Source organism: Hyperoodon ampullatus, assembly GCF_949752795.1.
Source record: "Hyperoodon ampullatus genome assembly, chromosome: 5".
NCBI lineage: Eukaryota > Metazoa > Chordata > Mammalia > Artiodactyla > Ziphiidae > Hyperoodon > Hyperoodon ampullatus.
In genome coordinates this window covers 91,977,288-91,994,349 of record NC_136918.1, presented here as the reverse complement: position 1 = coordinate 91,994,349, position 17,062 = coordinate 91,977,288, and the positions used below count along the sequence as shown (strand labels likewise).

Below are 17,062 nucleotides of genomic sequence, written 5' to 3'. Positions count from 1 at the left end.
TTTCTAAAAGGGATTGAGGGTGTTTTTCTAAAAGGGATTAAGACTCATGTCTTAATCTTTACTTGTGTGTACAGTGGAAATATTTGACAGAATCTATTAGTCTGTTATGGTAAAATGTCCTTGTGCCTTAAAAATTATTTGTTTCCTTTCAGATATCTTCAGGTACCTCCCACCCTGATGTTCCTTCAAAACAATGTCAAGCATCAGCCTTGTTTCAGTTTGCAGAGGTATGGCCTTCTTTTTTGTTGTTGTTGTTGTTTTCCTTTTCTTTTTGAATTTTATTTTATTTATTTTTTTATACAGCAGGTTCTTATTAGTCATCAGTTTTATCCACATGAGTGTATACATGTATACATGTCAATCCCAATCTCCCAATTCATCACACCACCACCCACACCGCCGCTTTCCCCCCTTGGTGTCCATACGTTTGTTCTCTACATCTGTGCCTCAATTTCTGCCCCGCAAACTGGTTCATCTGTACCATTTTTCTAGGTTCCACATATATGCGTTAATATACGATATTTGTTTTTCTCTTTCCGACTTACTTCACTCTGTATGACAGTCTCTAGATCCATCCACATCTCAACAAATGACCCAATTTCGTTCCATTTTATGGCTGAGTAATATTCCATTGTATATATGTACCACATCTTCTTTATCTTATGGTTTTCTCTGGGTATATGCCCAGTAGTGGGATTGCTGGATCATACGGTAATTCTATTTTTAGTTTTTTAAGGAACCTCCATACTGTTCTCCATAGTGGCTGTATCAATTTACATTCCCACCAACAGTGCAAGAGTGTTCCCTTTTCTCCACACCCGCTCCAGCATATGTTATTTGTAGATTTTCTGATGATGCCCATTCTAACTGGTGTGCGGTGATACTTCATTGTAGTTTTGATTTGCATTTCGCTAATAATTAATGATGTTGAGCAGCTTTTCATGTGCTTCTTGGTCATCTGTATGTCTTCTTTGGAGAAATGTCTATTTAGGTCTTCTGCCCATTTTTGGATTGCATTGTTTGTTTTTTTAATATTGAGCTGCATGAGCTGTTTATATATTTTGGAGATTAATCCTCTGTCCGTTGATTCGTTTGCAAATATTTTCTCCCATTCTGAGGGTTGTCTTTTCGTCTTGTTTATAGTTTCCTTTGCTGTGCAAAAACTTTGAAGTTTCATTAGGTCCCATTTGTTTATTTTTGTTTTTATTTCCATTACTCTAGGAGGTGGGCCAAAAAAGATCTTGCTGTGATTTATGTCAAAGAGTTTTCTTCCTATGTTTTCCTCTAAGAATTTTATAGTGTCCGGTCTTACATTTAGGTCTTTAATCCATTTTGAGTTTATTTTTGTGTATGGTGTTAAGGAGTGTTCTAATTTCATTCTTTTACATGTAGCTGTCCAGTTTTCCCAGCACCACTTATTGAAGAGACTATCTTTTCTCTGCTGTATATCCTTGCCTCCTTTGTCATAGATTAGTTGACCATAGGTGCGTGGGTGTATCTCTGGGCTTTCTATCCTGTTCCATTGATCTATATTTCTGTTTCTGTGCCAGTACCATATTGTCTTGATTACCGTCGCTTTGTAGTATAGTCTGAAGTCAGGGAGTCTGATTCCTCCAGCTCCTTTTTTTCCCCTCAAGACTGCTTTGGCTATCCGGGGTCCTTTGTGTCTCGATACAAATTTTGAGATTTTTTTGTTCCAGTTCTGTGAAAAATGCCATTGGTAATTTGATAGGGATTGCATTGAATCTGTAGATGGCTTTGGGTAGTATAGTCATTTTCACAATATTGATTCTTCCAATCCAAGAACATGGTATATCTCTCCATCTGTTTGTGTCATCTTTGATTTTTTTCATCAGTGTCTTGTAGTTTCAGTTTGCAGAGGTATGGCCTTCTTTTAAATAAAAATATATATATATATATATATATACACATTGGGTTCAGAAAACTTATTGAGCTCAGGAAGTATTGGAATGGAATTTTATAACATATAGAGAACTTTAGGCATGCCTCTTGCCACTACTAACATAATACACATGGGAGGCTACTTATTGCTTTTTGCTGCCTTTGCTCTAATCACAGATCAGCTCCAGAATTTATACCTATTTTACAAGCATTCATTAAAAGGTTCACTCAGAATACACTCCAATAATTCATTTATTTCATTTTGCCTTGTTTTTAACTTATTTTAAAAGCTTAGGAAAATTGTCAACGTGAAGGCCATAGCATTCCGACTTATTAAATTTTTCCAATAGTGAAATTAGATGCTGTAGTTGATGAATAACTCTCACAGCGAATGCAGGGGTGAATAGGACCTGTTAGATCATCAGTGCTTAGCTTTGGGTGTGATGTAGCTTCAGCCAGTATTTTTATTAGCGTTTAACCCTGGGCTTAGGTCAGGTCAGCTCATGCAGAATCTTAGATTTCTTCAGATTGTCAGCCAGAGAGAGAGAGTACATACTGGAGAGTATTTTCTTGCTTGGTATGATGAGAGGCAAATCTGATAATGCTTGATTTTGCCACAAAATCCCTGGCCTCAACCATATGCTTATTTCTAACGAGCACTATATGACAAATAATAAAATATATCCCTTTTGTAAAAATAAGATGCCATCTGCTTTAGGTCTTACCCCATTTTCCTTTTTATTAATTTCAACCAAAAATGCATATAATAAACTAAGCAATTTTTTATAGGGTTGAGAGAAAATGACAAGCAGTACTGTTCTGTTTAATATTGATGTATTGAATCACTTTGATTCATTTGCATAAAGAGTGCTGCATAAATGAAATGTAAAATGATATCCTTTTGGCAAGAGAAAACCCAGCATCTTACTTCGAGAATGAGAAAAAATTACTTTTAGCGCTTACATTAAAAAAAAAAAATGCTACTTCCTCTTTGGACACTTGTGTCAACCATCATGACTTTATCCAACCCTCTGGCCTGTTTATCTGTTAGGCTTCTCTGCCACAGTATTTGCTTTACTCGTTGAGGTCTATTCTATAAAACTGGTAACGAAAATATCATATAATGGTATCATTTCACGAAGAACAATTTGCTTGATGAATCTGAATAAATTAAGATTTTATCATAATTTTTCATTATAAACAGGCTTTTCTTTTCATTGTCTGGGGAATAGTTTTGTTTAATATTTCTTTGCTTTCCTCTAGTCACTGACATCCTTTTACTTGATACTAATAGGTTTTTCAAAGGTAAAAAAGAATTTTGGCGTGATGACTGTAAATTTATTTTTAATATTGATACCTGAGCAGTCCCATCCAACCTTTTAGAAACAGCTCCTTCAAAACAGAATTTATTTGCCATATATTCTTTTTGATTAAATTCTACACTCTGTAGCATGAATATCAGAACGTAATGGCTCGTCTTTGACACATCTGATATTTACATGTGCACTATTTACCAAGAGTTTTCCATTTAACTAAAAATGTTTGTATGACATACCTCAGCTGACGCATTTCTAACTGGTATTGCCACTCAGAGTGTGGTTCTTGTTTAAGCGAGATCACCATCAGATTTATTAGGTGCCTCAAAGCCCTGGGCAGCTCTGAGGAACCAGTTTGATAGTGTAACAGCCACTGTCCTGTGATTCTGGAGAGTGAGATCCCATACCTCTCCTAAATTAATTTGTTCTTACTGCTCAGTACACTCCTCAAAAAGAAAGTTTTTTTTCTGGGGAAGAACCTCTTCTTACTTAGGAGCAGTTGTGCAGGGAGACATTTCCAGATGTTACTCCTCTCCTCAATGGCACTCGTCTTCTGAGGGTTTTTGATTGTGCACTTACAAGATTTGAGGAAGCTTTAAAAAAATTAATTTGAAAACTTATTATGAGTTGTTTCTGGCATCATTAACAGAAGAAGACATGCATGATGGAGAAACCAAAATAAAATGTTCTGCCCTAGAATCAAATAAAGTTCCCCTTCTCAACTCTGTATATTGTTTTTCCCAGTTATATTTTGCATAGGTTGACAATTAACAGCCCTTACAATTCCTAAGCAAAATAAATTATTACATACTTAGTTGTTTACTTGTAAATGTTATATGTGATTATACAAGAAAAGTATAGTACATGGTTCTCTAAGGATATTTGTGACCTCCAGTCACTTTCCTCAGCTGACTCAAGAGAAGTTTCAATCTCTCTCATGTTATGATCTGACCATATTGTCAGCCCAGTACTGGGCTGGTTTATTCAAAGCTAAACAATAGCTAACTAGATGAACTAATAAAATTATCTACTACAATCTGCTATGAGCATATCTATTGCAGTAGAAATAGAATAGCCTATAATTACTGTGATTGTATCCCTAAAACTCTTATAATTATTTCATAAAACACCCATCACCTTTGAGAAAACACAAAGACTCTTGAAACTCTTGTTCTAATTAGTCTATAGCAGAGATTCTCAAACTTTAAAATACACCAGAGTCACCTCAAAGGCTTCTTCAAACGCAGATTGCTGAACCCCACCCCCAAAGTTTCTTATTAAGTCTGCAGCGGGGCCTGAGAATTTGCACTTCAACAAGTTTCCTATTAGGGAACCTCAGTTTGAGATCACTGCTCTGTAGTTTGCAATTTTTACCCCAGGTTATTAAATCAGCATTGGTAAGGCACTTTCTGGTATCTCTGGGACCTTACAGGGAAAGGGTTAAGTGAGGAAGGAATGGGCAGATAATAGAAATTTACCCAATGGGCCACTTTGTACCCCTCATCCCTTTTCAGAGGGATTCTCAGTCCTATTATGTGCACTTAGAGAAAAGTAGGTGTTTGTATAATTTAGGAAACAATTTACTCTTTAAAAATGTTTAGCTTTGTAATATCACTTTAAGATCAGGTTGCAAAATTCTTAGAGACCATTCGCATTAATTTCATTTACAAGTGTTCATAACTCTAGGAAGACATTAGCTATTGGTCATTTATCGTGTAATACAATTATCCTAGAAACTCAGTTTTTAAAAAAACAGTAAGCCCTGGGCATTTCTTTAAGTTGAAAATATTTTTTCTTTTATGTCTTGGGTCTCCGTGTCACAAGCTGAGAAGCATATCTTTCCTTCTTAACCAAATCTGATAGTTTTAAAACCCATTGAAGTAACCTGCGTGGAACCATGAAATTGAATAAAGAACACTTTGTTTGTAGGTTCCTCATAGATGTTTATGTTTAAAGGGAGAAAGATACATCTGCTTTATAAGATCTAGAAAGAAATATAGAGTGCAGTGCCTGTTTTCCTCGCATTTCAGCCTGTCTCCCATTCTGTATTGATGCTCATAATTCATCTAGATTCAACTTGGCCCTTCTGAAGAGCCATCACTCTGTTTCCAGGCTCTGATCCATTAAGTTGGTCAAAGTGAGTTTCCTATCTGCATTTTTTGTTGTTTACAGCTAGAGTGACACATCTGTCACTGCTTAGATCTCGTTTACTGAAGACTAATGACCAAATGTAATGCCAGAAGGGAGCTGTTGTCTTCCGTTATTTAACAAGTCTGGAAGCCTTGCCTGGTCCACATATCCTCTTCTCTGCTGTGTGGCTGACTCTTACACCTAGAGTATATCTTTGCATTGAAAAATTGCACATATACTTTGAAGACAGGGAGCTAATCTGGACAATTTAGACAAATAGATTTCAACATTAAAACTTTCCTTAGAAGGCTTTTACTTTGCCAATATGAATACAACCATAATCTCACCAAGGTATCGTCACAACTGGATATAAGCAATAGGTGCACATTTAAAGCATTTATTTTCATGATGGAATGCCCAATATGTTACGGAATATTACACTCAACACAGACTCCATATACTCACACTGCAGCTCATCAGTGTGAAAGTCTTACATGGTTTATTGGAAGTGTTAATATTTCTTTTAAGGTAAGGAAGACCAATCATCTCATATTGTTCATTTGTTCTCTGATTCATTTATTCACTCAACAATTGTTAGTCATTTCCTCCCAGGCTACAGTGTTTATGATACCCCTCATAATTGCAAAAGCCTTCCAGCTAATTTGCTTTTGATCTTTGCCACCTCTTTGGTGTGCTCCCCTACCTCAGTCAGCTATAAAATTAACTGTTTTAACACCCAGGGTGATAATTTTTCTTGGCGCTTTTGCTGTACATCACATACTTTTAACACCCACCCTGTTTATCAGAACATTCCATAATAGGCAGAGGAGAGACTACAGTGGAGTTAACAGATTAGCAAGCACCATGCAACTTGAGGAAAATAAAAAGCATAGCCATGAACATGTGCAGTATGGCCCACTACTGCCCCCTACCCAGGAGGGTAGCATAACACACACTTTCCACCACTAGCTGACGTGTCACTGAAAAACATGTATTAGCTACATTATTCTTACTTGAAAGGATGTGTATGTCTCTTAAATAGAAAAAAAACAAACAAACAGGGAAATGAACAATGGTATAACAAATTGGCATTACACAAGCTATGCTTATATTAGAAGCCATCAGAGTAAGTGAGATTACTGAGAGAAAATGTGTAAAGAGAAAGAGAGGGGGCCCTAAGACAAAACCCTGAGAGAAAACATTTAAGTGCTCTCTGTAGAAAGGAGAGCCAACAAAGAACAGCAAGGAGTGGCCTGAGAGATAGGAGGAAAACAAGGACTCTGCAGTATTGGAAATCCAGAGGAGACTCTCAAAAGAAAGGTCAGCTATGCCCAGTGCTGCAGACATTAACATATATTCAACCCCCTGCCCCCAATTAAGAAGCCAAAGGACATTTTTAGAAACTATATCTCACCGCTAAGTTGTTCTATGAAAATTTTATTGTTGGGTGATTCTAGAAACATTGGACTGCTAAAATATGTTGACTCTCCCCCAATATCCTCTGAAAATAAGGCTTCCAGCAACCTTGATCATTTAAAATACTGCCCTGTACCTACAGATAGGTAAAAATCCTCCCATAAGTGATGAGGAAAATAGTTCTTACTAAACATCAGGTGGTGGTTTCTTTTGCAAGGCAAGGAACCATTCTCAAGCCTCGACTCAAACAGCTGTGCATTAACTCAGCTGGCAGGTAATACATCCCAGCGGTCAGAAGTTCAACGCTGAGCCTCTGGGTGTGCCGTGCAGGCATTTGACAGGCTTCGTGGTAGTGAACACACACACACACACACACACACACACACACCCCACACACACACCACACACACACGCAGCGTCAGGAACATAAACCTACAGCAGCAAAAGCAACGGCAGAGGGAGCCAGTGGAAGAGCTTAGAAAACAGTATCAGGCTGTGTAGGGGAGCATCACCCAGCTTGTTGTTCTCTTGAGGGTATCGTATGATTATGTGACACATTTAATATTTTATACATTATTAAATTTAATAATTCTCCTCTGACATTGAAGTTTTTAATTCTGTTCTAATTTCACTCTGTAACTAATTTTTGGAAGTGTCCTAAAAGAGTTTCTTTATTAGTGTTAACAATGATAAATCCTTATTACTAATAATTGTACTGTTTATTGAGAGCATAATGTGGGCTGAGCACTGTGCCGAGCCCTTCACTAACATAACATCTAATCTTCACAAAAGTAATTAATATAGGGCAGGTATTGTTTCTATTTTGAAGGTGAAGATGAGGTCTTAATTATTTGCTGAAGTCCACACAGCAAGAAGTAATGAAGGCATGTTTGTCTGACACAAAAGCCATGTCCTTTCTATTATACAACCTTGGTTCACGGGACTGGCATTGATGTTCAGTACTTCCTTCCCCCAAGTCACTAGAGTCAGTGATTATATTAAATGTATTTATTTCTCTTAGTCTAGTGATAAGGTTAGTAATTGAATTCACCTTGTCTAAAAAAGGAGAAATGGCATATATCAGAGGAGATTCAGCTAGAGGAAAATCTTCAAAAAGATTCAGCCCCTAAGTTGATCTTCTAAAGAAAAAGTAGGTGATTGGGATAAATAGGAAAGGACTCTTTTAAAAATGATAGTACCCAGGAAGAAAAAATCCTTAAAACTTTCTTAAACTAGTCCCTTCTGAGTGGCCCAGGTAGCTTATTAAATATTTGGCTCTTATTCAGCAGGTGTTCTAGGGAGAATTTTCTCTAGCAGTAAGTCCCCAGTCTCTTCTGGGGCTGACAGCTCCATAGAATTCCCTGGGGGTCTTGGGGTCACCTGTAAGGGTATAGACACAAGGTAGGTTTGTCTCCTAAACTGAACTGAGAAATACCTCTGTCTTAAACTGAGAAAGAATTCAGAATCACGAAGAATATTAAAAGCTTAGACCATAGCTAGCTGCTCTAATGATGACAGAACTTCTCTAGGAGAAGAATACTTTGTAAAGATCTTTAAGAATGTTGCCCTTCTCCATTCTTTATGGAGTTAAGCTAGAAACTGAAAATTTCTAGAAAATTTTTCTAGAAAAATTTTTCTAGAAAATTTCTAGAATAAGCTAGAAACTGAAAATTTTCAATTGAATTGAAAAGTTTTCATATAAAAATGAGAAAGGACAGTGCTGTTCATTGTTATTAGTGCCTGGCTGCTGTTGAACCAAATTTGCAGAAGAGGATGCAGTCACAATGTAATGTTGTGTGTATGTTGATGTGCTACAACTTAGGTCTTAACTGTATGGCTTATTGAGATTTGTGGTCTTGACTGTCAATCTTTGTGTACTTTAGAGCATACTCTCAGAGCCAATGCCAGTGTTTTATGTAGAACTTTTAGCTTCACCAGCTCTTGTCATATTGCCTAGCACATTTATACTGGATTCTCAAAAAAAAATGTGTTGACTGGCTTGTTGACTGTCTTTTCACAGTGATTCCAAATATATTTCAACAAAAAATTAACTAATTGCTTTTTGGTAAATATAAAATGACATTAAATCTCTTTTCTATGTGGCAAGTTGCTGAGTTGGTATTTATATGGAAATGGAAATGCATAATTTGTTGTAAGGTTGTAGAGTTAAATTTAGGGCCTGGAATTCTCAAGATAATAATACTCTTGTCATCTAACAGGCACCCAAGCCACACCTGTTTTTTTGCTATTATTTTTGAGGCTATTTACTAAAATTGGTTTCAAAATTATAATCCCAAGCGTAACACATTTAAAGTTATTTGGTACTTGGAAGCAATGACATTCTCATTAAACTAAGGAAAGTTCCTGAATGTGTGTGAATGGGGAGCGAAAATTCTGATATCACAATTAATATTCCTTATGTGAATTGTTTTCAATATAGATTTCTTCGAACACTTCACAGTTGGGCAGTGCTGAACCTGTAAAACGCTGTGGAAAGTCTGCACTCTTTCAACTGGCAGAGGCAAGTTCTAAGAATATGTTGTGATAAGATCTGCAGTGGTCGAAGTCACAAAAAAGTTAATCGTCACTGTGTTCCCTAAACTGTACCATCTCACCTGTGACCATAAAGTGTGTTGTATCTAATTTTCAACAATGAGAGGCTTAACCTTTAATTTAAGGAAGTGGACTTTTGCTACGAAAAGTCATTAAGCATTGAAAAAGTTTACCCAGGGAAATTGCAAAATCTTTTTCACAGGTAGTATTTTAAAATAAGGTTAGTTTTTGTCTCTCTCAGATTGGTTAAGTAAGTACATCCTAAACCGAGAAGAATGGCCTAGGTCATTTTCCACTTCTCTGATTCTCTTGTGATATCTATAAATCCCTAGAAAGCACTACCGTTAAACTAGGTGGTTGATATTTTAATGTGGGGGTTGTTTTCAGTGAAGAATTCAAAGGATGTGTTCTAAAGTCTGGTTTTATAGCATCTATCAGTTGTACATTTGATGTGATGTGGGTGTAAAATGCTACTAGTCCTTTGGCAAAGTAGAGAAGATGCTTTTGTAAAGCCTAAGAAGGACAGAGCCCTCACTTGGCGGGGGATGGTGGGGGGGAGAAGATGCCGGGAGTGGTCATTGCTGGGATGGGTGGCAACAAGGCTTCCTCTGCCAAGCTGGACCGATCTGCCCTATGGGGATGTGTGCAAGAAATGGCTATAGTGCCTGGACACTATTGTAGCAGTTTTCTCTTTTGGTGAGACAAATTAGGAGGTACAAAATGAGTGACCCAAAATCTCTATATTAAACTTTCTTTTCTCTCTTTTTTCTGTCTTCCTTCCAATGAGTTCCTTCTGAGTTTTTTTGTGATATGGTTCTTTTATAAATTCTTTGAGTTTATTGAACTTAATGGGACAACCTGTCATTTTCTAAATTTTATGGTAGCTTGTATCATAAAAATTTAGCAGTTTTAAATACCTTTATTTTTTTTTAAGTTTTATTTATTTATTTTTGGCCGCACCTCGTGGCTTGCGGGACCTTAGTTCCTTAACCAGGGATCGAACCCGGGCCCCGGCAGTGAAAGTGCTGAGTCCTAACCACTGGACCGTCAGGGAATTCCCCCTAAATATCTTTAAATTAAGCTTTTAAAGTCCAGCCAGATCCAAATTAGAAATATAAAAATGAAAAGGCCTGAAACAATATAGTATGTAAATAGTGGGACAAACTAATCCATTTTTGTCTGACATGAAGCTGACATGCTTCTTGTATAAGAGAAATTCAGACTCAGATAGAGGGCTACGAATGACTAGAAAAATTAGGAATTCCACAGGGAATAGTTTTTAAAAGAACTGGGTAAGTCAGTGGCAAAGTACTGTTTCTGATAGAACTAAAATGATAAAGATCTGGCAATGAATCTGCCTTTAGAGTTGTAAACGTGTCTTAGTAAAGAGGGAGACTATGAGGCCATAAATTTGTCCAGTATCTTTAAGACTATATAGATTGTCAAGATAATTTATTTGAAAGAAGTGATTATTTTTCTTAAATAAGATGAATATGGCCCTTTCTGCATTTCCAGGGGGGTGGGGTATGTACATATATACAGACATATCCATATGGTCTTTTAAATATTAAACAACACTGATTTATAAAACACACTAGCTTTCAGTGTGAATATTTGTTTATTAAATAGTTTTGTATTAGAAATGTATGGACCTTAGAGGTGCTTTGCTGTGGGCGGGGTGCTAGAGCAATGAATCTGTCTTCTCGTTTTCTTTCTTTGGCATAGCAGTCACAAAAAAATGGATTCCCCATTAAATCAGAGCTCATTAAAAAGAACACTCTTCAAATTTGTAAGGATGCATCCCAAATATAAAACAGATGCTATGGTTTAACAGATGTTTCAATGCTGGTATCATAATTTAAAGGGGTAAAATGACTGCAATAAGCCTATTCCAATTATAGCAAATCAGCTTATACTCAGACTTAGTTTCTTATAACATCCAAGTAAAAATAATATGCTTTTGATGGAACAGGGTTGGTAAAAAATAATTTACCAAGAAAATCTCCTCACATTATTATTTGCACCACATGAATATGATGCCATAATGCTAATAGACTGTGTTTTAGAATAACATCCTAAAGCCTTCCCAGTTTATAATTAAACATAAATATGTGCACAATGGATTAATCAGCATCTCTAAATAATCACCAGTAGAAATATGCTTCCTCAGTTATTTTTTATTCCTTGTGTATTTGATGTTCATTTTTTCTTGAACAAAGTATGATATTTAATTATTTTGGGTACCTCTTTAAATAAGTATGATAGGATATTGAGGAGGATTTTTCCTGTGGCCCAGAACTGATGCCATTGTCTGATATCCTAAGGAACATCTTTAAATGTACACATTCTAAAGGGAAAGCCATCAACAAGCTACCTTCAGTTTGGGCTAGATTCTTCTCTTGGGATTTATAAAGAGACAGCCTTATCCAGCTGTCATCCCTTCTACCACTCCAAGGGTTTCCCCACCCTAACCCCATGGGTGGGGCTATCATGGGCTTGGCAGTCATCTGGAATATTGTGGCTTTCTCCTTGTCCTGTGGAGGAAAGCAGGCAGTGCTTTCCCTTCTTCACCCCTGGCCTCTGTCAAGCAGAGTGAAGACAGCTCTGAGAGAACCCCTGTTAAAGACTAGGGGTCGTACTGCCAGAAGTGTCTTCTCATGTTTCGGCGAGAAGCAAGCAATGTTTTAGACATTGATTTACTGCAGTGCCCTTCACCTCTCTGACCAGGCCAAAAGAGAACTGGAGGAAGTCAGCATCAGGGAGAGACTTAGAATAGCCTGATGCACTGTCTTGGCGTTGCAAAGATGCATGAATTTTCCAGGGGCCAAATGAACAAGTAGAAAGTAGTTCAGCTTGATCAGGCAAGAGGCCACGGAATGGTTGTGGGGAGAGGGCAGGCCTGGGACCATCCCATCTCTCACTTGAGGACAATGAGGAACTCCCACAAACAGGAGTGATGTTCAGCTTGTTTGCACCAGGACAGCTGTCCCGGTACTAAAATACAAAATACTTCCTATTGTTGGTAAAAAGACTGGGACCCTACCCCTCGAGTACCTTTGCAGTAACTCTGCCAGCATCCCAGGTCTCCCCTATCCTTCTAGCGACTGGACAGCACAGCAAGGGGCCTGCAGCACCCTGTTCTACCCCTGAGACCGCATCCCTTCTGATTTTTTAGCACCCCTGCCTGTTAAATATTTTGTAAGTTGCCTCTGTCCTTGGCATCTCTGTCAAGGTCATTCAGTCTTATGTGGAGTTAGCAGGAACAGACAAAGACATAACCATGCACAGTTGGTTTTACCTGCACCATTCCTTCCTCTGTTCTCTCAACCAGAGGCTATATGTCTTGTGAAGGAAGGGCCAGGAACCAGTCCCAGAACTAACCATTCACCCTTCCCAGCTCCATTCTGGTGGGTGGACATGGGAGAAGGAGTGAATGAGGAGCCCTCCCAAAGAGGGGTTTGTTGCTTGCAAGAAAACTCTTCTCTTGGAGAGAAGCAAGAAATATTGTAGGCATATATTTATTGCTGTGCCCTACACCCACTTCAGCAGGCAAAAAAGAAAATTGGAGGAGGCTGGCAGCAGATAGAAGAAGACTTAGATTGGCCTGCACTCTCAGTTTGGGCATTGCAAGGAGCGCTCCCCATTTCCCAGCACCCCAAGCCAGGAGATGCTCCGGTGGAAGGGTTTGCTTCAGGTATTTGATTGGCATTTTAAATTGGGTGGATTATTATTATTATTATTATTATTTTTTTTTTTTTGCGGTACGCGGACCTCTCACTGCTGTGGCCTCTTCCGTTGCGGAGCACAGGCTCCGGACGTGCAGGCTCAGCGGCCATGGCTCACGGGCCCAGCCACTCCGCGGCATGTGGGATCTTCCCAGACCGGGGCACGAACCCGTGTCCCCTGCATCAGCAGGAGGACTCTCAACCACTGCGCCACCAGGGAAGCCCTGGGTGGATTTTTAATAGCTGAAAGTGACCTGAAATTCTGGAATCTATTCCAGGTATTTTTCAGGAATCTACTCCAGCTAGGAAGGGAGATTTGGCATTGTGCTGCTGAGGTCAGGGAATTGTAAAAAATACAGTCCTTTATGTTTGAACCTCCATGAGATTCATACTGTTCAGTTAATCAGTTAATGGCACAGGTACTATAATGCATTGTGTTTCCTTTCCTTTTGAAATTAATTAGGTCAGGTCACATAAAGAATAGCAAAGCATCCTCCTGGAGATCATTGTGTATTATAATTGCTATACTTGGAGAGCACACAGAAACATCTTTATCTGTACATTTTAGTAAAGAAAATTCTATACTTAAAGATATCTGTTACTAATATTGCCTAGTACAACAAGTGGAGCAGTTTATTCATTTATTCTAACAAACAGTAGTTTCTGAGGGCCTACTCCGTGCTGTTAACAGCGAGGTTGTTCAAGCTACCTGCATATGGATGTACATTGAGATAACTTGTGAGCCTTCTTCTGAGATCAGTGGTATAGGAAGACCTTACCTCGAGATCCAGTTTTGGTGTTTGGAGTGCCATGAGAGGCTGGAGCATAAGCCTAAAAATATTACTATTTGTTTTACTTCTAATTTTTTTATCTGCAAGTAAGTTTTATTATCTAACGTAAGATAATAATGACCGACATTTATTATCTACTGTGTGCTAGGCACTTTTCTAGGTACTTTATATGTACTCATTGAATTCTCACACCTGTCCTTTGAGGTAGGTACTATTATCATTCCTCTTTTCCACAGTAAGAAACAAAAGGACAGAGAGGTTTTGTGACTTGCCTGAGGTCATGTGAACAGGAAATATTAGAGCCTCCGTAGAAACCCAGTCAGTCTCTCCACAGCCTGGGCTCTTCAGCACTGTGCTATTCTGTCACCTTGTTTTAGATGAATATCAAAGACTGTGCAAGTTACTTGTTATAGGAGTTTGCATGTTATAGAAGTCTCTGTGGAAGATAGCCTACGCCTACACATATGTTTATGGCTGAATAAAATGACAGATTGTCCAAGACTGCTGTCAAAGAAATGGAGCTGATATTTCCTTTTTTAAAAGTGATTCTACTTTTGAAACTGCCAAGATACATCCTACACCCTTAAATAAGTAAGTGCCTGTTTGTGAATATACTTTGGAAGATACGGTGAGGACTGTAGGAAATTACAGTGTATGCCTCCTGTTCTCCAGGAACTTATTCTCCAGTTGCAAAGAGATAAAATATAAAAAGTTAAGGGATAAGAAATAAATTAATGGTGCAAGTGGTTTCACAGGAAAGCATGCAATGAGGAAGTTCAACTTGAGTGATACCAAAGTGAACGTGTAAAACCAGGAAACGGAGAAATTAATATCAACTGGAGTGCTCTGGGGACCCAGCACAGGGGAGAGAGCGTGAAGAAAGATGGTTCTTGATGAAGGAGTAGTTGAGGAACAGAGGTTGAAACTAGCATCCTTTGGGCCGCATCCAATTTTGTTAAGAGATGCTTTCTTTGGCCCACAATTTGTTGACCTGCATTATATCTTACATTTGAATTAGTGGCTAATATTTTAAAATTATAGATTTCAAATAAATGCGTACTCTGACCTCTCTTGAAAATGTAGAGGGTCTGGAGAGACTGGACCAGCCTTTCTGCATGAGAACGATTGGTCAGAGCTGATAAATGGCTGCCCCTTTAGAGGTGTTTGCTGTACAAATGTCACCATCCTCTCCTTTCCCTACTGAGCCCCGACTCTGAGTTCAACAGTCATTGCCAACACCCATTTACACTTGTCCACACCCCTTTATACCTAACCACCCAAACACAGTAGAGACTGATTTATGCATAATTAAATGGAGAGATGGGGGAGATAGAGCAAAGAGATAAAGGCAGGCAAACATGAAATAGGTAGATGATAAGTAAATCAGCTGGGCAGAGGAGAGGGCTGTGCTAGGAGATATATGGAAGGTGAAGGTAGAGTGTAGCTGCAAGTCAGAATTGGGAGGGTGTTTAGTGTAAAGCAGAGAAATTTGTACTTGAAAATAATGAAGGGCGGTTGAAAATTTGGAGCAGGGGTGTGCAGTGGTGAGAGCAGCGCTTGGAGAGACTCACTTGGCAGCTGTGTAGAGCAGAACGGAAAGCCTCTGGACGTCTGGGTGTGGGAAGACAAGAACCAGCATCTGGGGAGCTGGCAGTGGGCATGGGAGGCTGCAGGGGATTCGGGTGCATTTGGTGATCGAGTCAATGAGAGAGGTAAAGCAAAGGGGAGTCCGAGACAACTCCAGCTCTGAACCTGAATGTGGGAAAAGAACGGCTTTCAGAAGTTTACCCTGATCTTGGAGCCCAACTTCAGGAAACCTGGATGTTTGTGAACTGAGAGGGGGCCCCACAAGTAGAAAAGCAGAGATGAAAGATGCTGAGGGGGAAGGGATAACTGAAGAAATCCAGTACTGAAAGAGTCAACACGAGGGGATTGCCAGCTAGGTAAACAGTTGAGTTTGGAAAGCAGAAACCCATGTTCCTCTGAGCACAGAAGAAAGAAAGGTAAAAAACGGTCACCCCAGGATTGCTGGATTTGTCTATGTTGTACTTTTCTTCTTTATCTCAATTTGTGAAACTGATAATCTGTTACGGTGAAGTTGAAGAAAGAGAATGCTGGATTTCTCTAGACATGCTCTTCATATATATAAAAAGCAAGATTGTAGATATGGTGGGTCCAAGGGAATTGGAAAAGTTGTCTGTCATTAACCCTATTTATTAAAAAAAGGATGAAGACATTTTCAGAGACCTCAACACCCTAGTTTTTCTTGCGTTCTAATTTGCAAAAAACCCTTATAATTATAGTCAAATGGGTAGGTAAAGATGAATTTATTCTAGTATCTATAAAAATTAAATCTTATGGAAAATTATGGCTCACTTTAAGAAAAGATGAGTTATGTTAAAATTACAGAAATTCTATACTATATTGAAAAAAGTAGGAAATCCCACCCCCCACCCCCCACTACCAATTATAGCTGGTATTTGATTGAGGTATGACTCCATTCAGGTGTTCTGTTGTGTTCTTATATAATTGATGTGCATTATCCTTTCACCCTACTGTAACCCCCTGAAGCCTAGAACCTCAACATGTAGTTCCCAAGTTCTCAGCTTCACCTGCACTCTTATCGTAAAATTGAATTATAACACTTAACGATATATTAGAGGGGGCCTTTTGTTTGAAAGTGGTGTGTTTCTTTCTTTTTTGTGCTGAGTTGCAAGTCATTTTTAGAAAACTCCTATTCTAAAACTTTTCATTTAATTTCCAATTGCACCAACTTCCTTTTGTAGGAACTGAAATATAGGAATGCACCTAATGACTTCCATTAACACCTTTCGGGGAGACTTCAGTAAATGGCCTTTTGGAGCAAAGTCCATCTCCACCACATCTAGTGTCTTCAGAAATGGTATAGTTTCTGAAGAAATAGTGAATAAACATTTAAACCACCATTTCACCTGGCCTAATTGTTTCAGCAAACCAAACAGTAAGCTACTTAATATGCACAGATTTTAGTGCTGAGAGACACTTAGACCACTGTTCTGTGACCAGTTATCTTTTATAATAAAGAAAATTGAATTATCTTAGCAGTGATGCTATTCTTTAATCTCTGAAACCATTAACCAGTGTATTTTTATGGCAAAAACATTCTGGTTCTATTTAATTATGGGAGACATGCACATCTTGGAGAAACACCGCGAAATGCCATCTTAGGGTTATGTCTACACTGTTTTGG

General features: G+C 38.4%; 1 protein-coding gene across 3 annotated transcripts in view; it reads left to right on the top strand.

The window, feature by feature from the left end:
- Window positions 1–17,062, top strand: part of BBX (BBX high mobility group box domain containing) — a gene marked incomplete at its 5' end in the record, with an annotated part of 91,924 nt that overhangs the window by 37,228 nt on the left and 37,634 nt on the right. For all 3 annotated transcript variants that reach the window (XM_079704992.1, XM_079704994.1, XM_079704993.1), the window contains 2 exons: window positions 153–227; window positions 9,205–9,285. In XM_079704992.1, the coding sequence (XP_079561118.1) occupies window positions 153–227; window positions 9,205–9,285 (156 nt within the window). The remainder of the gene's footprint in view (window positions 1–152; window positions 228–9,204; window positions 9,286–17,062) is intronic.